The 21,360-nt window shown below is 48.0% G+C and overlaps 6 protein-coding genes and 1 non-coding gene across 7 annotated transcripts; 4 read left to right on the top strand and 3 right to left on the bottom strand.

Annotated features, from left to right (window-relative positions):
* Positions 1 to 26: 26 nt before the first annotated feature.
* On the bottom strand, positions 27 to 1,198 carry SPPG_05727 (uncharacterized protein). The gene has a single exon (XM_016753938.1). It carries the CDS (start codon positions 1,148 to 1,150, stop codon positions 122 to 124), a length of 1,029 nt encoding a protein of 342 aa, XP_016606787.1. The 5' UTR covers positions 1,151 to 1,198; the 3' UTR covers positions 27 to 121.
* Positions 1,199 to 1,898: 700 nt separating this feature from the next.
* On the bottom strand, positions 1,899 to 4,566 carry SPPG_05726 (uncharacterized protein). The gene is made up of 3 exons (XM_016753937.1): positions 3,796 to 4,566; positions 3,473 to 3,721; positions 1,899 to 3,402 (listed from the first exon to the last, which is right to left on the bottom strand). The coding sequence occupies exons 1-3, from the start codon at positions 3,943 to 3,945 to the stop codon at positions 2,101 to 2,103; spliced, it is 1,701 nt and encodes a 566-aa protein (XP_016606786.1). The 5' UTR covers positions 3,946 to 4,566; the 3' UTR covers positions 1,899 to 2,100.
* Positions 4,567 to 6,065: 1,499 nt separating this feature from the next.
* Positions 6,066 to 7,888, top strand: SPPG_05725 (uncharacterized protein). Its single transcript, XM_016753936.1, has 2 exons — positions 6,066 to 6,159; positions 6,235 to 7,888. The coding sequence occupies exon 2, from the start codon at positions 6,268 to 6,270 to the stop codon at positions 7,174 to 7,176; it is 909 nt and encodes a 302-aa protein (XP_016606785.1). The 5' UTR covers positions 6,066 to 6,159; positions 6,235 to 6,267; the 3' UTR covers positions 7,177 to 7,888.
* A 1,355-nt stretch (positions 7,889 to 9,243) lies between these two features.
* On the top strand, positions 9,244 to 9,317 carry SPPG_10132. Its single transcript has one exon. It is a non-coding gene; the product is annotated as a tRNA-Arg (tRNA).
* A 1,616-nt stretch (positions 9,318 to 10,933) lies between these two features.
* On the top strand, positions 10,934 to 12,925 carry SPPG_05724 (uncharacterized protein). Its single transcript, XM_016753935.1, has 4 exons — positions 10,934 to 11,136; positions 11,212 to 11,514; positions 11,596 to 11,901; positions 11,979 to 12,925. The coding sequence occupies exons 1-4, from the start codon at positions 11,043 to 11,045 to the stop codon at positions 12,623 to 12,625; spliced, it is 1,350 nt and encodes a 449-aa protein (XP_016606784.1). The 5' UTR covers positions 10,934 to 11,042; the 3' UTR covers positions 12,626 to 12,925.
* A 219-nt stretch (positions 12,926 to 13,144) lies between these two features.
* On the top strand, positions 13,145 to 14,028 carry SPPG_05723 (uncharacterized protein). The gene is made up of 2 exons (XM_016753934.1): positions 13,145 to 13,570; positions 13,646 to 14,028. The coding sequence occupies exons 1-2, from the start codon at positions 13,188 to 13,190 to the stop codon at positions 13,863 to 13,865; spliced, it is 603 nt and encodes a 200-aa protein (XP_016606783.1). The 5' UTR covers positions 13,145 to 13,187; the 3' UTR covers positions 13,866 to 14,028.
* SPPG_09302 (uncharacterized protein) lies at positions 13,979 to 21,261 on the bottom strand. The gene is made up of 17 exons (XM_016757461.1): positions 21,157 to 21,261; positions 20,815 to 20,944; positions 20,546 to 20,754; positions 20,300 to 20,477; positions 20,103 to 20,237; positions 19,934 to 20,049; positions 19,775 to 19,872; positions 18,077 to 19,715; positions 17,959 to 18,015; positions 17,686 to 17,902; positions 17,492 to 17,625; positions 17,346 to 17,434; positions 15,365 to 17,274; positions 14,640 to 15,303; positions 14,477 to 14,569; positions 14,149 to 14,412; positions 13,979 to 14,084 (listed from the first exon to the last, which is right to left on the bottom strand). Exons 1-17 carry the CDS (start codon positions 21,214 to 21,216, stop codon positions 14,072 to 14,074), a joined length of 6,006 nt encoding a protein of 2,001 aa, XP_016606782.1. The 5' UTR covers positions 21,217 to 21,261; the 3' UTR covers positions 13,979 to 14,071.
* Positions 21,262 to 21,360: the final 99 nt, after the last annotated feature.

Below are 21,360 nucleotides of genomic sequence, written 5' to 3'. Positions count from 1 at the left end.
GCCGACAGCTTTTCCCATGACCCAATTTCTTGACGTGGGGGTTAGCGTGATTCCACAAAGGCCCCCCGACCCAAGGGCGTTCAACCCGGCGGTTGCGAGCGTATTGTTTGATTGTTGTTGTTCATCCCGGATGATGGTCCAGGGCCGGTCTGAGGGTATTGACGAGCTTTTTCATGGCATCAACATAGGCGCGGACGGGTTCGCTGTCTTGATGATAAGCAGACATTGCTCCGGCGTCGGCAAAAGTGGGGAGCAGAGTTGCGCGGCGGAGCATAATGTACCAGTCTTCCTTGTCCGAGCCTGTGGGGTAATACATGTACAAGATGCGGTCGGGGTGTTGTTTTGAGACCAAGCGGATGGGATGGGTGCGGAGGTAAATGTCAAGATCTGTGGTGGTTGGAGGGTATAATTCTACGGTATAATCCGAGAGGGCCAAAACGTCTGTACATTCTTCCTGAGTTTCACTCGAATAAAGGTATAATGTCTTGTATTTGAGGACGCCATAAGCGTTCCGCCATGGCGGCGGTGGGGGTTCCTGTAGGACAGGAGTGGTGGTGGTAGTGGTGGTGGTGGTAGTAGTAGTAGTTGTATCGGTGGTCGTCTTGAAAGAATCTGCTCCCTGTAAAGCCACAGCAGAAGGCTGGCCCATGAACCTCGAGACCAGATAGGAGGAGACTGAGCGCGTCAAGGAATAGACGGATATGGCCGATTTCTGAGCAGAAGCAACCATTTCCTTTGAGACTTGAAATGTCGACTGTGTAAAAGATCTCTTTTTCTTTACTCGTCGCGTTCCACCCTCTTGCACAACCACCTCTGTCCCATCCTCGTGCAGTTCCACTGGAGTGAGAGCAACGGATGAAATGCGGACCCAGCCCTTTCTAAACAAGTGAGGATCAAAACCCGACAGTCGCTTGTGCCTCCTAGGCCGTTTCCGTAGTAGTGATGGTAATTTAGTAGTAGTAGTAGTAGTAGTGTGGTTGGGGGGAAGGAATGAGCGCTTTGCCTTGACGGGAAGAACATAGTAAGGAAGCCAGTGAATAAAGACGAGGAAACCCGAGAGAATCAAGAGGAGAGAGACAAGAGACCCGAGAATGAATGCAAGTGAATGTGATATCCAATACGATAGCCATGGTTGTGCGCAGTCTGTCATGGTGTGTGTGTGTGAAAAGAGTGTGTGTGTAAAAGAGTGTGAAATGGAGCGAGTGTGAAAACCAACAAGAAGAATAAGAATTGCTTAGTTAAGAATGAAAATCACATGAAATGATGAAAATGCACGTGTGTAGAGAATAAAAAAGAACATTAGAGTGAAAAGAGAGTGAGAAGAGTGTATATACTTGTAAGAGAAGAGTGAGAAATGTGTGAGTAGAGTGAGTTTGTCTAAAAGTGTTGAATAACTGCAACAATTGAGTGTGTGCGATCAAGTGAGTGATGAATCTCTCTCTCTCTGTGTGTGCGATTAGAGTATGAATGTGAATGTGAGAATGTGTGTGATTAGAGTATGAGTGAATGAGAGAGAGAGAGAGAGAGAGAGAGAGAGAGAGAAAGTGTTGAAATCACAAGTGTGAATAATTGTAAACAATTGTATGTGAGTGTGATTAGAGTGAGAGAGTGTGTTGGCAATTTCTCTTCTTTCTTCTTCTTCTTCTTCCCCTCTCTCTCTCTCTTCTCTCTCTCTCTTCTCTCTCTTTTCTCTCTCTCTTCTCTCTCTCTCTTCTCTCTCTTTTCTCTCTCTCTTCTCTCTTCTCTCTTCTCTCTCTCTCTCTCTTCTCTCTCTCTTCTCTCTCTTCTCTCTCTTCTCTCTCGTTGAATGTAAATGAAATGATATATGAGTAAATGAAATGATATATGAGAGAGAGAGTGATTTGCATTCTTTCATCTTTCGTCTCTCTCTCTGTGGATTCTCTCTTTTACTTGTTATATTTGCATTACATATGTGTGTGTTTGAAACAAGTTTACTCTTTTTCAAAATACGCTAGCATTTTATATATATATATTCGCAGCAAATGTCCCCCCCCAAACTTACACAATACATCTTTTACACAAGTATAATACATGCAGAGGGCATATCGCTACACACATATTGTCTCTCTCTTTTTTTCTCTACACTTTGATGGTTTCCTCTTGGGCAGCAATTCCCTTGAGGTATCCATCCCACTCGGCATCCTCTTCAGCACGGCTGTACATGCGCACTTTGAATCCCTTGAATACACGGACAAGGCGTCCATTGACAAATCGGAATCGTATCCGCTCTCCCTCCAGTTTGGGCAGGCGTCGGTCACGGAGGTTGGTGGGAATGAAAAAGCTTACCAAGAGACCAAAGCTGGTAAAGGCCAGGATCCAGTGAAAGTTGAGGTCGTAGGCGTGCAGCAAGTCGGGTGCAAGACGCGCAACTTCGCTCTTGTACACGGCGTTAAAGACGAGTCCGCCGGCTACTCCTGCCATTGCCCATGCGGTCAAAATGACTCCGTGCGTCGCTCCAACATTCTTGGATCCAAATTGGTCAGACAAAAAGGCCGGAATAAGTCCAAAGCCTCCACCGTAGAAAAAGGCAATGATAAAGGCACAGGAGAGTGTGAGACCATAGGTCTTGTCGCCAATCGCTTTAGGAAGGACAGCCAAAAAGATGGTTTGGCACGCTAGAGATAGCATAAAGAGGGGTTTACGCTGTCCCAAATAGTCGGAAAGAGTGGGAAGAACCAGCCGACCCAACAGGTTGCAGCCTCCAAGAATCGAGTTGATGTTGGCGGCCTCTGTAGCGTTCTTTCCAAGCTGGTTTTGCACAATGGACTGAATCTTTGAGATAATGAGCAGACCCGTGATTTCGTTGCAGAGAAACATAATGTACATGAGAATGTACTCGATCGATGACAGGGCTTGGGCCAAGGTCATGGAGAATACGTTTTTGGCGGGGGCAACACTGTGAAGGTTGACGACCGTATGGTCGCGGTCCATCTTGGCCTCTTCCACCTTGTCTTCAATGGCGTTGGACACTGGGAGAGCCGCACTGGCCGCGCGAGCATTGTCAAGCTCCTCTGCACCCTTGACCGTGTGAATGTCAACGCCGTTTACAGAGTACCCAGGTGGAGGCATGCGGAGAACAAAGGATGCCAACAGCATGCAGGCAAAGTAGCAAGAGCCCAAAATGACAAACGTGAGCGATACGCCAAGGTTCTTGATACCCGTGTTGGCAAAGGTTTCACCAATGAGCGCCTTTTGAGTAAAGGGCGAAAAGATACTTCCGGCACCGAAACCGCAGACGGCGAGACCGGCCGCTAGACCACGGAAATCGGGGAACCACTTTTGGAGGGGAGATACAGGGGCAATGTACGAAATGCCCAGACCGGCGCCGCCGACGAATCCGTAGCCGAAAAACACAAGGGGCAGACTACCAACGTGCACACCCTACAAAAAAGCTTATCAGTATACGATGCTTACAAGTCTCGCACCCATGGACACTCGATGCAATACATACCAAGGCAGTCAACAAGTTACCCATGTAGAACAAACAGGTACCCAACACAGCACCCTTGAAGGGACCATTTCTCTCCAACCACGGTCCAAGAAGGGCAGCCGTCACACCAAAGACGGCCACAGCAACGAAAAAGACGTTACTGGCCTGCCCTCGGTCGACGGCAACACCCTTGGCAAGGTTTGGACCGTAGATTTCACGTTCAATAGGAAGGTTGTATCCGGACCATGCGTAGAGAGATCCACAGCACACCTAAAATAAGTACATAGTAGGTTAACCATTTACACACCCACAAAAAAGACGAATGCGTTGGACGGTTTATTTACCTGGATCAACACGGCGGCCGGCATCAAAAAGTACCTGTTGAACCTCACAAGTCCCGGAATGAGCCACTTTTCCCGTTCTAGCTGCTTTTCGGACCGCTCATAATGCGTCGAGCTGTAATGCCACACGATCAGATTCCCTAGCCTGTTCATTGTATTGCGAGGTGGGAGGCAGGTAGCTTAAATGCTTTCGTATTGGTCTTTTTTAAATGTAGTGTGTGTGTGTCTAGTCGGAGGTAGACGGAGGCCACAACAACAACAAAAAAAAGAACAGAAAGCGAGAGAGAGGGTGAACAATATATATAAAAGACCAAAACAAGAGAGACGCAAGATGGAGGGGGAGATAAACCCACTCGGCGCCCTTTTTATGCTGTGGACACAGCTTTAACCCCGCCCGTCACCCCCTCGCCCACTCAGCCCAACTTTGGGACGCAATCCATCAAAATACCACCATGAACAGGTTTTGCGTCCCCCCCCCTTTCTCCTTTACTTTTTTTTTTTTTTCCTTTTGGACCAAAAACTCACCCCTCAGCAACAAATAAAAAGCCCCCCGAGAAAAACACACCCAAAACAACACAAGAAAAAAGAAAGTAAACAAAAGCCCCTAAACACACCGTGCTCAACCACTTTCGTATTCCATTTTGTGTGCACTCAACAAAACTCTATACAGCGGCCGGGGATTGCACACGAGGGTGACAAAAAAGTACCACCATCTCCAAAACACAACAATTCCCAAAAGCGTGAAAATGTCGCCCTTTCAATCTCAATGCTGTAGTCATCACGTGGTGGAGTGAACTGTCCTTGTGTGCTTTGCAAAGTGTGCAAACGAATAGCAACGGAGGTCAGCAGGTAAAGAGTTGGAGAGTTTGGTAACAAAGATGGGGTAAACCAAATGTTTTATTCAACATTGGCCTTTTAAGTTTGTGAAATCCAAAATGATACTACTGTCACCAACTCTTGACAGAACCTTTGAACATGAATCGACCATGCACGACATGGAACCTCACGAGGTTTAAGTGAGTATTCATTCGTTTGAACGTGTAATGAATCAACCATGCACGACATGGAACCTCACGAGGGGGGTGAGCATTCATACTCGTCCAATATGGAGCATGAATCAATTGTGCACGACATATAGACCTCACGAGGGGGGTGAGCTTATTGGGGATCGCCAACTTTTGAATACAAACGTATAAGGTTTAGACCGATTTTCAACTCGTTTTTGTTTGGACAAGTCGGGTTATCAAACCCCAAAAGCCCTCTTCCTCCATTTTGGCACACTCTACACCCCGCCTGGTGTGCTTAGTACAAACACATCCAGCCAGGAGGGTGCAGCGCCTACATACAAACACCTTATGATTCTAAAAGGGACGGAGGGCTGAACCCTCCGCACTCATATCCAAATAAGCCGCTACTGCGCAAAACACATGCCAAATAGACCGCAGCCATGTAAATACACCGCGAACACACCCTGTCAACAAACCGCCACGCGGTGATATCGGCTCCGGTCGCTATGTTCATTCAACGTGGAGTGTGATTTTGAGTGTGATTGACTTGATCTTTTTTTTTTTTGTTCTTGTTATTGGATTGAGGGAATTGTGCATGCTGTTTCTCATCCATGTCTTTAGAAAAAATAAAATCATGTTCTGCTGATCTGTGTTCACACTGATTGCTGAGCAAGCGGAGCGAGAAAATGTCCAATATGAATTTTGTTTCGAACATACCATGATTTTTACTACAAAGAAAAGGCACAATTTCTTTCAAAACGAATTATTTTCATGGGGATTTTCTTCAGTGGGAGGTTCGTGGGGTATCGAATAAACAAGTTTGTTCCATTGCAGAGTTTTTAGGAACGATTTGTGCAAAATGAAAGATTCGGGTTGATGGACAATCAACCCAATGTTGTCTGATGGTGAATTCTGTTGATCGACTCGCCCATTTTGGGTTGTTGGGTGATCAAAAGGTTGAGGTGGTTGATGCAGAGTACGAGTCGAGGCCATCTATTGCAGGGGTTTTCACGACGGGGTTTGTGTGCAAAGGAGAGATTCGGGTTGACAATTATCCCAATGTTGTCTGATGGTGATTCTGTTGATCGACTCGTCCATTTTGGGTTGTTTGGTGACCAAGTTGTTGAGGTGGTTGATGTACAGAGGTACGTGGAACGAGGAGGGTACGGTAATGAGAATGATGGGGTTATGGTCGAATGGAGAACGTACTGCTGTCGCTTCCTGCTAATAATACGGACAGCTATCCGGCTGTCTTGAACTCAACATTGCTTCTGGAGCAGCCGTACTGGAAAAGAGCCCAAGATGCAAATCTGGAATAAAAGTGTTCTAAATCGTCTCCCATCTGGACATTCCTTTATTGGTAAGCCACCTCTATCCGAAGGAATCGGACAAGATGCGTGGCTTTGCCACTGTTCTAAAATTCCCCAACTGCAAGCATTGACATTCCAAAAGAGATTGGGCAATTTCAATGCCGATACCACTTGACTCGATTCTCCATATCCCATCTCCACCCCCAACCACCTCCCCCCACACATGGTACCTCACCCATTTCCGACGCATAGCATCCACCCTCCTCCATCACACAACCCTGCAAGCCCACACAACATTTTTCCAAATCCTCGAAATAGAATTCTACCTGAACGATACACATCACACTGACCCCTTCACGCATGCCCATCCGACACAGACTGTACCCTCCACATGGTACTTTCACCAACAAGGCGGATCCTACCGCGGTGGATCCTGGAAGGGCCTTGACCTTGTCTTTGGAGATGGATTCCATGGTGGGATCCTCATTCGCGCTATAAAGAATATGGAAACAAATCAAGTTGTGAATGGACCTTGTAAATGTGTTGAAGCGATCATGGTGGCTTGTATAGGAAAAATTGCGAGTGTGAGTGAGTTGGTGGGTGGGTTGGATGGACTGCATGCTGAGAGGTGTGCATTGAAATGTCTTGTCCGTGATGTGCATCCATTGGAATTCGTGATTGAAACACCGAGAATTGGGTTATCACTTAAACCCACACATAAAAACCTGGATAAACGATTTCGATATATATCAAAACCATACCGGTTCGTTCATCCTACGCATTTGAAAACCAAACACCTTGCGACGAATATCGTTGGACTTGCTCGTATGTTGCATTCCGATTCGGACCTATTACGGGAGGATGAGACGGTTTTACAGGGTGTTGTGCGTATCGCGGGTGTACCGTTGCGGAATGTGTGTGGGTGTTTGGAGGCTTATGAAATGGGGTTGGAACGGGGGAGACCGGATTTGTGTGTCGGTGGTGGGCAGAGTGCCAGAGTTTTGGCGGGGTTGTTTGGGAATGTTGATGGCTTCTTGCGGAAAGATCGTGAATTGGGCGTTGCATGAGCATACGAGTCGTACTGAACTGCTATTGTTTTTATCGTATACAACATGAAAGAAACTATAGTTGCCCCCTAAACGACTTGCAGACGTTTCACCACCACCTCACCCTCCTCCCAACCCACCCCTCATACCCAACCATCCCAACCAACCCAACCCCAACCAAACTCCCAACAACCCCAACCCAAACTCCACCATAAATCCCCCGTAAACGGACATAATAAACCCTCGTCAAATCCCCATTCACATAAAACCCATCCGCAAAAACCTCTTGACAAGATACATCCCGCAACCTAAATTCTGTACAAGTCGCTTGAATCCCCTTCCAGATCTCCACTGTTGCTACGAGTAAGAGGACCGGTGCGATGAGTGCTGTTGCCCTTATTGCATACGTTGTTGCGTTGTTTGAGTATTTCGTGTGCAAGCCCCTGGCGATAAGATGTGCCACGAGGACTATGAATGTTGTGGTGGATAAACAGATTGTGGCGAGACATGCAGAGGAATGTACGGAAAAGACGTAGAAAGTCGGTGTGGGGTGGTAATTTGTTATATAGAGTGTGCTGTGGAAGTGTTTTGTTTAGTAAAACTCTCGTTTTATTTTTCTTGTGTTCTGTTTGCGGTACTTGGATCTTACCAGATGTGTGAGGGACTGTATTGGGCGTGTATGGCGACAAGACCCACTTGAGCACCTGCGCATACCTATGAAAGAAAACGGAAAGTTATCACTTTAACAAAAAATCGTGAATGTTCATTTTACGTACCATTTGGACCAATACTAATCCAAACACGGCCCACCACCATCGGTTCTGCTCGATGAGTCTCAGAGTTGTAAATTCTTTCCAGAGTTGTAAATTCTTTCCTTGTCGTTGAATCCATTATTGAATTATTTGCATGGGGTGGTAGGAATCGACTCGGTTTTTAAATGCCCATTTCATTACATGTTGTGCGAAAAAAAACGTACGGTCTGTATCCCTTATACTCTCTCCACAAAAGCAACGCAAAAGGAACTGACGAGGATGAACTTTCCATACTTGTGGAGAGAAACATTTGCCCAGCCTGATAGCGCAACTCGGCACTCTCAAGGATAGAAAGACCCCTGCAGTGGGCACAAACTCTTTGGTTAATTCTCACGGAGGGATGGAATAGTGGATATGCGTCTTGGGTGATGAACTTTTGGTATCGTGTGTAAACTCTCCCCGGTGTTTAACGCAGCCCATGCAAATATTAAATGTGATGGAACATTGCGTATTGCACATTCTATGCATGAGAGAAAAACCAAGACGTATCTAGCCACTTTGAACTTCAGTAGAGTACAAATCTTTTGGAAAGAAATACGACTGTAAACAATGCATGTCCCATCTATACGACTCGAATCTTTTAGGACGCCCGCTTTTGATTCACTTTTTTTCACGAATGTTCCTGGTAGGGAAGATAGGAAGAGTGTTTGGTCCGCACTGTTTGTTCATGGATGGAATTATCGTCTTGAGAGGCTATTGTTAAAGGACATGTGGGGCTATTCTTCCACGCAATGCTGATAGATCCCTGTCAAGCTCGTTCTAAATGCATGAACCGTAAGGTGTTTTGATCGTATGGATCAAAGTATTGGGGCAATGCGACGACTACAAAAGATGTTCATGGTCACATCTCTAGGATGTTAAAAACCTTTTGGGCATATATGATTATTCCGACACTCTCCCCCCAAGGTACTACTCGAGCCCAATCGAAACTCAATTGCGAATGAAACAAATCAGTGAACAATCAAAGACGCTACCTTTCAATGCGCTGTCCCCGACCCTAAATTCATGACATCCCCAATATTTCCTGGAAATAAATATAACGGAATGATATATCCACTGTATGGCCGAGCGGATGCTATACAGCCCCACTTGGTTATTTGCCCTAGAAAATGGCGTGAATAGTTGCTGTACGGGATAACCCATTCGTCAAAATGGCCCCTATACTACGCAAACACAACTGTAACTATGACGGAAGGCAACAAACGGTGACCGCACCCAAGCCGTCCAGAATTTGAACGAGCCTATATCAAAAACTGACCACTATGGTTTAGAATACGGCCGCGTGGCGCAATGGACTAGCGTATTGGACTTCGGATCCAAAGGTTGCGGGTTCGAGTCCCGTCGTGGTCGCTTTCGTATGTGCTGCATTATTTTTCATTTTTCAACTTTTGGCAACCCTTGTGAACGGATCGCAGCTTGTGCTCGAAAGTCATAGCTTTTGGACACTGCTGGGTTCTTCAGAGATGGCCGAACAGGCACGTAGATGGGTTTATCCAAACATTCAATTAGCATCATTACAGGAGTTCCATATTCTCTACTTGTCTGCAGGGGATAACCAAATCAATAACGAATCCAAAGTTCTAATCACACCACCATTTTCAACCACGTACCTTGTTGGATGCCCACGAACCGACCACTGCCTCTGACTCTCAAGCAACAAAACCTCCACTCCGTTATAGGTTAGTCTATAGTTATCCGACCAGCAAAGAACAAAACACTGGGAGGTGCCAGTGAACGGCTGCTCGGGACTATTCAACGTCAGATTATGGACAGCAAAACCGTGGGGAATGGCAATCTCTGCATGGCCATTTCAACAAAGTAGAGTCTGGCTATGGCTTTGTCGAAGGGTTCTATACGGAGTGTTATATTTTCGTCTAGGCGGGTTTGCCATAGTGTGGAGTTTTTGAAATTGAAGGTGCCTTTGAAGGAATTCATTGCCTTTCTTTTCCTATTTATTTGGAGTATAGGAAAATTTATAAAGTGAACCCTCTGTTGCGTGAACGTTAATAGTAGCAATTGCAATGGAGTGTGCAGGCAAAAGAAATGGGGGAAAGCGACTTCTTGTTCAAGCAACACGTGGTGTCATATGATTTCTTCATAAAGTGTTCTTTGTTTATCATGGATGCAAAATCACACTTGCCGTTCTTGACTACTTGGATAAAGTGCTCTTTTGTATCATGATGGAATGCAATGATCTTGAACTACTTAAAGGATAACAAACCTTTGTGATTGACCGTTGTGGAATTTGCTCAAAACTGAGGGTTTTTGACCAACTAACGGCACTACTGTGGGACCTTGCTCACTGCCACACTTGAATCTGCCAAGTTGTTGCTTGTCTCTGACAGCCATTCTTTGAAAGGTTGGGCCTTGAACCTTAACAAAAGTATTTGATGCAAGTCTCGTCATTTGGTTTCTTTTTGCACGCACCGAGTCTCTCGGAGTGAGAAGTGGAACTTGCAAGCAGTGAAATTGCCTGAAATGGAAATAAAGAAAAGAGCGGACGCATTTTGTTCAAAAAGTGTTTACGACTTACCAAATTTCTCACTTTTACTAGCAGAATACTAGTGAGCTGAGCTGATCTGCACAACAAACACAAGAACCATGTCAAAAAAAAAGTCTCTGTTTTGATGAATAAACTAAATTCGATGGTCATCCCAACGAAAAGGCAAACAAATTCAACAGTGAACAGTGATCATTCACCTTTTGGAACTTGGAACACTTTTACACAACATCTTCATATTCTCCGTTTGGAGTTTTTCTATTCCCCTCTTCCCCCCCTCATCTAAACTCAGTTTCAATTAAATCTCACACTTCCAAGTGGTTTTGAACAAGAGCTTAGTCGCGCGTTTTTTCCGTCACACTTCACACTTTTAGTGTGCCAAAAGGAAAGCTTGTTTTGAGTTTGTTGGCAACCCAACTTTGGCTAGCGGCCTCCCTCGCCCCCCCCCTCCCCCCGTCAGCACCCCGATTTTATAATAAAAAGGACACAAAGTTCGCCCTCCTCGAGGACTTCCTTTGCCGCATCCTTCCCCATTCTCCTTTCCCCATATCCCGTTCACATTAGACAAACCTGCCATGCACGCCAAGTTTGCTGCCATCACTGCCCTTGTGACGCTTCTTGGAGCTAATGCTCAAAAGCCTCCATCCTTCCCTCCTCAGGTGCCAGCCGGTACGTTGCAAAAAACATTTTAGAAAGATTTTGGGTGGTTTTTGTCACTTACATGGTATCCACACACACATGTAGCCTATCCACCATACGACGATACCAAGGTCATCTCTGAAGAATTCATCAAAGCTCCTCTCGTCCAGGAAGCTATTGCCTACGTCAAGGCTGTCGTCCCCGCTGACGTTCTCGCCATCAAGCCCTCGACTTACCAACCAAACACTCCCGAAGCGCCAAAGTACAATGATGACCCCGTAAAGCGTGCCTACTGGCCCGCAACGCTAGCTACCCGCCCCGGAGATGTCGTTGCTTGCCCTGGTGACAACCAGTGGGGTCTTACCTACGATGATGGACCAACCACTAAAGAAAACTCTCCTGGTGGCAGTAAGTGTTCAAATGAATCACTCATTGTTGGGATTTGGTTCCCCAGTTTCTGACATGACCACGTCCCTTTTTCCTCTCTAGTGGTCTCCAAGGATGTCCGTGACGCCCTCAAGGCTGCCAACCTAAAGGCCACATTCTTCCTCAAGGGTGCGCCAACAAAGGGTTTGCCTGAGGAGGTCAAGGCCACCATTGCCGATGGTCACGAGGTTGCGATCCACACCTGGACTCACCACCCTCTGACGTCTCTCACCAACGAACAAATTGTTGCCGAGTTAAAGTACACGGAAGCCGCTATTTTCGAAGCCGTTGGCAAGGTCCCTGCTTTCTACCGCCCTCCTTACGGTGATGTGGATGACCGTGTACGGGCTATCGCCACCGCTCTTGGATGTAAGTTGTGTGACCGTTATGCGTATATAACGCAATGAAAACATGATTCTAATGCTTGTTCTTGTCCGGAATTGCAGACCAGAACATTATGTGGACTCGGGAGCCTGACCGTGACACTCACGACGCTGCCGGTCCCACTGGAGCGGCCGTCCGCGACAAGATCGTCAAGAGTGTCAAAGACTCTTGGTTCAAACCCCAGAAAGGTTTCATCTCCCTTGAGCACGACGTCAATGCCTTTGTGTCAGAAGTTGGTGTTACGATTCTCAAGGAGATCAAGGCTGCCGGTGCCAACCTTCAAGTCAAGCCTCAGCCTATCGGCCAATGTTTGAACGCTGCTCCTTACAGGTCAGGCCCTGTTGGTGCAAACCAAAACCCACCCACCGGTAACACCGTCCCTGTTCCCGGCGGTACCGTCACAACCCCTGCTGGTGACAACAACAAAACCGCAACGCCATCTACCACTGGAACTCCCGCCGGCAATCCCGGCAAGTCTGCCCCCGGCTCAGTGGCCACCGAATCCCCATGCGACGATGAGAAAATCCCCATCCGTGCCACCAGCACCGTCTATGTGGAACCCACGGGCACCCCCAGCAACAGCGGTGGCAAGAAGGATGACAAGAAGCCTTCGACAACTGGCTCTCCCGTCTTCAGCAGTGCAAAGTCTGTCAGTGTTGGCCTTGCAACCGTTGTTGCCGGTGTGTTGGCATCTGTCGCCTTGTTTTAGATAAACGTTGTTCGTAGAGCGTTTTTACCTAGATGCTGGTTCATCAAACAAAATGTGTGGTAGATACTATGAACCTTTGGTGGTGGTAGTTGAGAACTGGATAAATAGTGGTGGTGTCGTTTGAATTCTATGTGTGAAAGGAAAACTCGAATATTTTTTGTTTATAACGAAATAGAAATTAGAATTGGGGTAGAGTATGTTGAATCTTGAACTTTCTTGTTTTTTTGCGATACTTTTTTATTGGAGCGACATATCTGCATGGTTGTCGTGGCTGTCATTCGCCAAAAGCTATCTTTCCGCACAGTCCTCTGATTTGCACCTAGTCTTGTTTGCAAGAGCGATTAACCAACTTACTTCCTGATAATCCAACTAAAACCAAACGAAGGTTAACGACAATCTAAACATGAAAAGCCTTGAAAGTCAAAATCGCCTTTGGACAAGTTGATGATGACTCATTGGCCTTTAATGCGCAGTCATGGCAACAACGGGTTAAATTTCAAACTTGTTCAGAGAACTCGCTCTCTCATCTTGACCAACTTTCATCGTTTACATTAGATCCACCATGCTCGGCCTACGCTCAACATACCATCTATCTACCATCCACCGTACAACCATCCTCCGCATGAACCCCCACACAACCCGCCTCGCATCATCATCATCAAACCCAACACATGCACAACCAACAATACCCTGGCGAGAATACTTTTCCCTCCGCAAGTCCCGCAAAAACTGGGAACGCGCTGGAGCGATAACAGGAGGGACGGGCGGGTTCTTGGGTGGCGCTTATTACTTTGGTACTGTAGCGGAATTTGATCCTACACAGCAGATTTTGGGGATGCAGGATCCGACGTTGGTTTATGTTTTGGGGGCTATGGCTGTTGCTGGGTTGGCGAGTTTTACGGGGATTGTTGGGGCTGGGCAATTGTGGAGGTTGTTAAAGAAACGGTAATGGACCTTTTGATTTTGTGTTTTTGGTGCGATGGTTGATTTGCGTCTAATGTCTCGTTTCAACCACTTCAGAGAAACCCTCAAAGCGCTAGACTTGCGCGATCGCGAATTCTTTCATCGGATTCAACGACACCGTCCCAAGGAAATTGCCTCGGTGGTACCTATTCCCGGATCACAGTCGGGAATGCCAGACTATTACGGAGAAAAGATCAATTCCGTGGCGGATTACCGCTCTTGGTTAAAGAAACAGCGAAGGTTCCGCATAACGCACAGTAAGAGGCTGCCGGCGTAAACACGACAAGGATAGGTGCTCAAGTGTGTAGCGGTAATGGAATCAAGGATGAGATGACCGGAACTGCCAAGTTTACAGCAACCAGGCGCAGCGGGGATGGGTGCTATCACGAATGATCGTCGAGCCAAATAGTAAAATATATTATATGTACACAGCTCCCCCATGTCTTGCACTGACTCTTCAACAACTAGTCTTGTTTGAAACTTTTATCTGCCAAAGCTTTGTAGACCAAGGAATGTCAGCATAGAGACGGCTGAAAACTATGCACTGAACAGTAACATACCTTCCAAACCCACCACCAGACGGCGCCGAACCAAATAATGACGCGGCCTCTTGTGTTTGCTGCCCAAAGCTTCCAAACCCACTAGCAGGCTGCTGAGGCTGCCCTCCACCAAACAAGGCGGCCGCTTCATTTGTCTGAGGTGCTTGTCCAAAAGCAGGTGGTCCACCGCCTGATCCAAATCCACCAGAGGAAGGTTGTGATCCAAATATGGACGCGGCCTCATCAGTTGGGGCTGCCTGTGTAAAGCCACCACCAAAGCCAGAACTGCAAAAGAAAATAATGTCAACAGCGTGTCCATCATCAATATAAATGCAAACGAATTGCCTACCTTGGCTGCCCGAAACCAGACTGTTGTTGTTGGGGTTGCTGAGCAAAAGCAGCAAACCCAGACGGCCGACTCGCATAAGAAGAAAATCCACTCCTTTTCCAAAAAACAAAAAGTCAGTGAAACTTTCAACAATGCCGAAAAAAGAACACTTGGAAAAACTTACCCTGATTGTTGCTGTAAGCTGGCCAACATGGCTGACTGATTCCGAGTAATCTCGCCAAAATCAGACCTCTGTCCGATTCCGTGAAAGTAGCCACCAAACGCTGCTCTGGCACTCTCATCAGGCTTATTACTTGTAGTCGTACTTTGCCCAAAAGCGGGAGCAGCCGTACTATTCGCTGTTCCCCATGCAGAGGTTTGTCCAAATCCTTGCGATGAGCCGAAAGCTCCGGTTCCAAAGCCGCCGGTGGATGTTGTATTGGCTCCGAAAGCACCTGTTCCAGACCCTGTTCCGAACGGAGCAGACGTCGTTGCGCTGCCTGCTCCGAAAGCACTCGGCGCTGTTGTTGTGACAACTCCAAAGCCTCCCCCTCCGAAAGCGCTAGGCGTCGTGGTCGCAGTCGAGCCAAATGCAGTGGGTTGACTGGCTGCTCCTGTTCCAAAAGCGGGTGCTGCAGTTGTAGCAGTTCCGAACCCTCCTCCAAATGCGCTAGGTTGACTGGTTGTTCCTGTTCCGAACGCAGGTGCGGCGGTTGTGGCAGTTCCGAAACCTCCTCCAAATGCACCCGTTTGACCGGCTGTCCCCGCTCCGAACGAGCTGGCCGTAGTAGCCTTCTGAGAAGTGGTCGACTGTCCGAGTCCGCCGAATGCACCGAACCCACTGGCTGCTAAGATACATCATATTAATATCAAAAACTCCTAATGCAATATAGGATTTCCTTTGGTCACCTTTCTCACTGGCAGCTCCGCCCAAAGACCCAAACCCAGACCCAAAGGCATCAGCCAACTGACCATCTTCAACTTCCATGCCATCTTCTTCCGCAGGGGTTCCTGTGTCTGCTGCTGGTTCAGCCTGACTCGTCTGTGGGCTGGCAGTGGCCGCTGGCACTTCTGTGGATACTTTGATTGCTGGTTCAGCTGCACCGCTCTTTGCAACTTTATCGATTGCCTCCTCTGTGGGCTGTTTTGAAGGAGGTTCCTGTGGTGTTTCCTCTACAGGCACTTCTGTAGGTTCTTTTGCAGGCCCTTCTGTAGGCTGCTCTTCTGTAGACTGCTCCGTATCGACCACTTGTTCCTGCTGTTGATCGAGTACCTCCGCCTCGGTGACGGCTGCCTTCGGTTCTTCTTCACCCACTTGTTCAGCAGCTTCTTCTATCTCAGTCTGATCCTCCGGCTGCAATTGAGATTCATTCCCTTGATCTTCTGCTTGTTCTCCGCGCTCCGTTGCCGGATTTTGTCCAGCAGATTCAAGTCCAGTTCCAGGTGCATTTAGGAACCCAAATAAAGGTTTCTTTTCCTGTCCTTCGGGATTTGGTGTCACGGCTCGCCGTTCGTGCGCTTCAGCCGGAGCAGGTGTAGGTGTTTCTTCCACAGGCTCAGTTACGGGCGCAAATGTCGTTTTTGCAGATCCAAACAGGGACTGGTGCGGCTTTGTCGAGCCGATATTCGCCTCAGTTTGGTCCAGCACAGGACTTGGAAATGCAGCTTTCGTTACGGGCACGACGGGCTTCTGTAGACCACCGAACAAAAGTCTTTGATCCTTCAATTCCGGTTCTGGTGTCGACGAGAGCGGTTCTTCCCTTGCGCGTTTTGATACTTGCGGTTCCGCAACTTCAACCTTCGGTCTTGGAGGTTCTGCTAATATGGAAAAGGACTTGAAGAGAGGTATCTCATCCTTGACTTTGGGCTGTCGGTCGCCCACATTTTGGTCTTCTTCGTCCGCGGCCGCATCCTCTTCGTTTTCTTCACCCTGCAACACACCATCGTCGTCCTCGCTGGCAATCTCCTCAGTTTCGACAGCAAAAGCAGGTTCTGCGAGGCTCTCGCCTGAGGATTCCGCTGTATCTGAAGGGGTCTGCTCCTTTGCTCTACCACCTGGAAAAGTGAACCCAAAGGAAGGTCCAGCAGTGGTAGGCTTGATGGAAAAAAGGGAGGCAGGTTGGTTTAGCTTTGTTTCTGGCTTTGGTCTGCTCACAATTGATGGTTGCCCAAACATCGGGCTCGACTCTTGAGGGACGGGCGATTGGTCTACATCTTCGACTTCCTCTGCAACATCGACTGACTCTTCATCCTCAGCCTCTTCCAACTTCAAAGAAACAGTTCCTTTTTCGTCCGGTTCTTCCACCTCTGGAGATGCTGATTCTTCCTCCTTAAAGTCCATCTCCATATTAATTTTCTGAATGATATCCCAAAACTTTTGTGGCGGGGCCGTCGGCTCGTTCTCCTTTGGCGGGGATACCATGGCTGCACGTGCTTTCTCGACGGCCTCCGGATCCTTCATGCGGCGTTCTTTTTCATCATGGAAGGCTCGACGGTTGATATGAAGTTGGGAGGTAGATGATTGTAGCACATCTTTGAATATTCTATGGAAACGCGTCCTACGAAAAACGGTAGCAGGAACGTGGACGATGATTTCCTTCTCGTTTTCTTCGCTGTCCGAGTCAGAGTCATACAGTCCGAACGCGCGGCCTTTGCGTGGAGTGACAGGTTTTGGTATGGACTTGCGTGCGGGTGTCAGAGCGAGTTTTGACATGAGTGGTGCGAGTGATTGTTCTAGATGCTCCAATACGTGCGCTGTTGAAATGGTCGATTCGGTGACGCGGTGTGTGGTCTGGCAAATGGTTGCCCAGTCATAACCCCTGCAAATTCATTAGAACCGACATCAAGCAAAAGTCTTCGGATCGCTGCTCACGATTCAGGCGACACTCACTTTATCTCCTGCGTGGAAGCCTGGCGTTTATCTTTAATCTTCAATCTCTCCAACCGATTTGTAATCTGCTGCAAAGTCCTGTCCACCGCCTGGGGAACGTTATCAGTGAAAACCTTCGAAGGGGATACATAACACCTCGTACATACCCTTTTCCGATTCCAAAGCTTTTCCTTCAATTCCTGATCCTCCAGTCCCAGCGGCGCATCATGAATAACGTCCGGACCGCCTTGCTCATTAAACATATCAATCAACCTTTGACACTCGTTTGCGAGGGCCTCGTCTGTCAGGGAACATGAGGATATACGAAAATCGTGCAGGAGAAATCATGAATGACCCATACCATAAGGAATGCCATCGGCAAGGGTCGTTTCCTTCTTGTGTGCAGCTTCCACCTCGGATCTTAGGACTTCGATCCGCTTCATTATCGTATGGGTGTCAGTCAAAAGCGTGGGAAGATCCGCCATAGTCCAATTTGCTGGATCGCTCAAATCCACGTCTGGTGCGCTCTGCGAAGCCGTTTTAACAGCTTGTCCGCTGGATTGAAGGGCTTTTCGAAACTACAAGAGTGGTTAACTAGGTTGCTCGCGGTCATGTCTCAGGCATGGAGACTTACAGTTTCCATTTCCGCGGAGAAGGATTTGTATAGATCCTCAAACTTTTTATGGACAATCTACAGCGAGATTTGCTCAATTATCCGTTGAAGGAGTCCACAATATGATTCTCCTACAAACCTCTATCTTATCACTGTCGAGCAATTCCACTGTTTTTGAGACGGCCGTCGATTGAGGTGGAGTCGCAAAATGCACTTGTTTAGAAACATTTTTGGCTGAAGACTCCGCTTTCTGTTCACCAGATTTCTTTGCCGTCCAATCTCCCATCTGGGGCACAAAAACACCACCGGTAGATGCGGATGTAGTCGGCTTGGATCCTCCTAAAATGTTACTTGCAGACGAAGCGCCGGCGGCTGAGAATGCAGGAAACGTGGTGGCCGGTTTTGATGAGGTAACCATAGGAGCTGGTGCTGTGGGTCCAGCCTTGTTCAGTCCAGCGGCTGCGGTTTGCTTTGACATCGTGAGATTACCCCCTGCAGACACAGGAGGAAATGCAAAACCCCCCAATGCGGGCTGTTGTGTTGTCGCCGCCGTACTGGCCGAGGATGCAGAAGGAAACTCAAATCCGGTTAAGCCAGGCTTCTGCGTGGTTGTCGTCGGGGTCTGTCCTAGTGATGCAGAGGGGAATTCAAGTCCTGTCGATCCAGGTTGTTGCGTGGTTGTAATGGCACCCAATCCTGCCGATGCAGAAGGGAATCCAAATCCTTTCGATGCAGGTGGTGTTGTAACTGTCGCGGTGCCTGATCCTGTGGACGCAGAAGGGAATGCAAACACTTTCGATGGAGGCTGTGTTGCGGGTGGCGTCACGGTACCGTCTGCTGATACGGATGAGAATGCAAACCCTGCTGATGCGGGCTGTGTAGTTGTCGGTGTCGTTGTCGTTGTCGTACCAAGCCCGGTCGATGCTGAAGGGAATCCAAACCCAGTCGAAGCAGGTTGTGGTGCACTTGTCATCGTGCCAAATCCCGACGCAGAAGGAAACCCAAACCCTATCGATGCAGGCTTCACCGATGATGCCTTCTCTGTCACTCCAGAGGAGACATCACTTGCTGCAGGCTTTGCTGTTAACCCGGGAGACCCCTCAGCAGTCACCGGAGCGCCCAACCTACCATTCCCAAACCCGAATCCAGCAGTTGCCTTTGTTGCATCAACACTTGTAGCCGGCACAGGAGGCGTGCCAAAGCCTGTAAAAGCAGGTTGAGCAGGGGCACCTTTCTGCACTTGCGCTTGAGGTTGGAAGAATCCTCCAAAGGACGACGCCTTAGGTGTTGGAGTACCCGAGGACAGATCTCCTGTCTCCGGGAGTCGTATCCCCTGTGTCACTAATTTTTTCGCCTCAGTTGACTGTGATTGACCTTCGCTTTGTGCAAGGCCAACAGCGCCGGCCGCGTCTCGTGTAGGTAAGGCTTCAACGGTGCGCATCGTCGTGCATCTGTCCCCCTTGTCGGCAGCCTGTACATCCAGGCAATGGTATGCCGCTAGCTCTCCCGCATTTGTATAAACCAATAAAATGGGAACAGAGGGCGATGGTTGTCGGTCCGGTGTTGGCGCCGGAACGGGCTCATCGCTGGTGAAGTCGATTCCCATTCCCACCACCCACGTATTTTCCTCGTTTTCGTCCAGTGGAAGCATGATGCCTGATCCTTCCTCTAGGATGAAATTCCCGAATTGGCTGGATGTGGCATCAGCTGCGCCGGCAAAGGCTATGTCAGTAGAGTAGGCGTTCGCAATGGCAAGGAGCAGTGGTATATCTGAACATCTTTGTACGCATGCTGTCAGGGCTTTGAAAAGACACCACAATCCAAATTCTTCACTCACAGTGATTTAATTGCCTCCGTAAAATACTGACTCTTTCGATCCGTATCTGGAAACAATGGCTCATCAAGCTGAATATATTTTGTCTTCAAAGGCCCTTCCTAAGTATCAACAAAGTTACGAAAAGAGCCATCAAACTACAAACAATCAGTGCAGACAAACCGTCGTTATAGGAGTTTGGGTAATGATGAATAAAGGACTTGGCTCATTCGCATCTTCTTGTGATGCTTGATAGATAACAGCAAACATCCGCTTGTGCAACCACTGAACAGAGCTCACTATCAAGCGCTTAGAATCCGTTAAATAGGGGGGAAACGTCAGTAATGCATACCTTTTACGGGATAGTTTGACACCAATGCTGGGGGAGGAGGGATGGTGTTCGTAATCGTTCCTTCAGGCGCGACTTGTACGACGCTGCCATCTTTGAGTCCACAGGCCAATTGCTTCCCCTTTTGACTCCAGCAAACTGCAAGAAAATCTCATTGACAGGGTGCTTTGAGGATCGATAAACAACGCTCTCAAACTTACTCGAACAAGCATCGCTGACCAAGGGACTCCTTGTAATCTTCCCATCCTGTTCCAAAGTAAGGAGGGATACAGATCCGTCTTCCAGTAATGCTGCAGCAGCTTTCGGAAATGCACCCGGATTCATTCGCAAATCAAGAACATTGGACCCCAAGTCAAAAGTCGATGTGGCCCTGTTTTCCTACAAAACAATATTTCAAAGAAGCGTGAGATCGATAGAATATATCAGCTCCAAATACAGATCCTTACTCCTTCCAACAATCCAGGTACAGCATAGAGAAGGATCTTCCCTGCCCGGGTATAAACAATGACCATCAACTCGGTCGTGTCCAGTATGATGCGGGTAACAACATCATCGGGTATCTCCACTTCCACTGCATTCTTAATAGGTACTACCGATCCCTTTGCCGCACTATTCAGCGAGGCTCGGACGTCCTTGACACGAACAAAGGTATATCCTACGACCAACTCTCATGTCAGAGGAATGGATTCAGCAAGTGCGAGCAAAGTTCTACAACCTTTGGTGGTCCCGAATACAGCATATCCATATCGCGAGGATACTGCCAAGAGAGACGGATAGTCGCCAACATCAAGTGGATCAGATACCTTGAGCCTTGCGTCCAGCTGCAAGGGTTTAAACTGGAGCCACTGCAGGTGGGGGACAAATTATGTCAATCAGACTGTAGTTTTCATTCGAGACATGCATGAGATCCGCGCGAGGGAGCATCTCGTGTCGCTATCCCCTCCCTCCCAAATGCGTCTGGTACCAGTATAGAGCAGGGAACCGTCTCAAGATGACTGACTACTTGTCTGCAGCTCGTTTCGTTTGCCAGCCATGCACAACTCTTCGCAGTACTTACCGTCTGAGCGACAGGCTCGCCCTCAACTTCCTCAACAGCAGGTCCCTCCCGACTCCCCATAATGTCAGAATATATCTGAACAAGCGGAGCAGGCACTCGTAGATCTGATGGCAGCTGGGCAGATCACTTTGAGGTGAGGGAGGATTGTCATTTGGGAGCTCATCACGTGATGGTCAACTGGGATAAGCCTCGCTCAGACAGATT

Source organism: Spizellomyces punctatus (assembly GCF_000182565.1).
Source record: "Spizellomyces punctatus DAOM BR117 chromosome Unknown supercont1.10, whole genome shotgun sequence".
Lineage (NCBI taxonomy): Eukaryota > Fungi > Chytridiomycota > Chytridiomycetes > Spizellomycetales > Spizellomycetaceae > Spizellomyces > Spizellomyces punctatus.
Note: the sequence above shows the minus strand (reverse complement) of the source record. Positions and strands in the feature narration are given on the sequence as shown.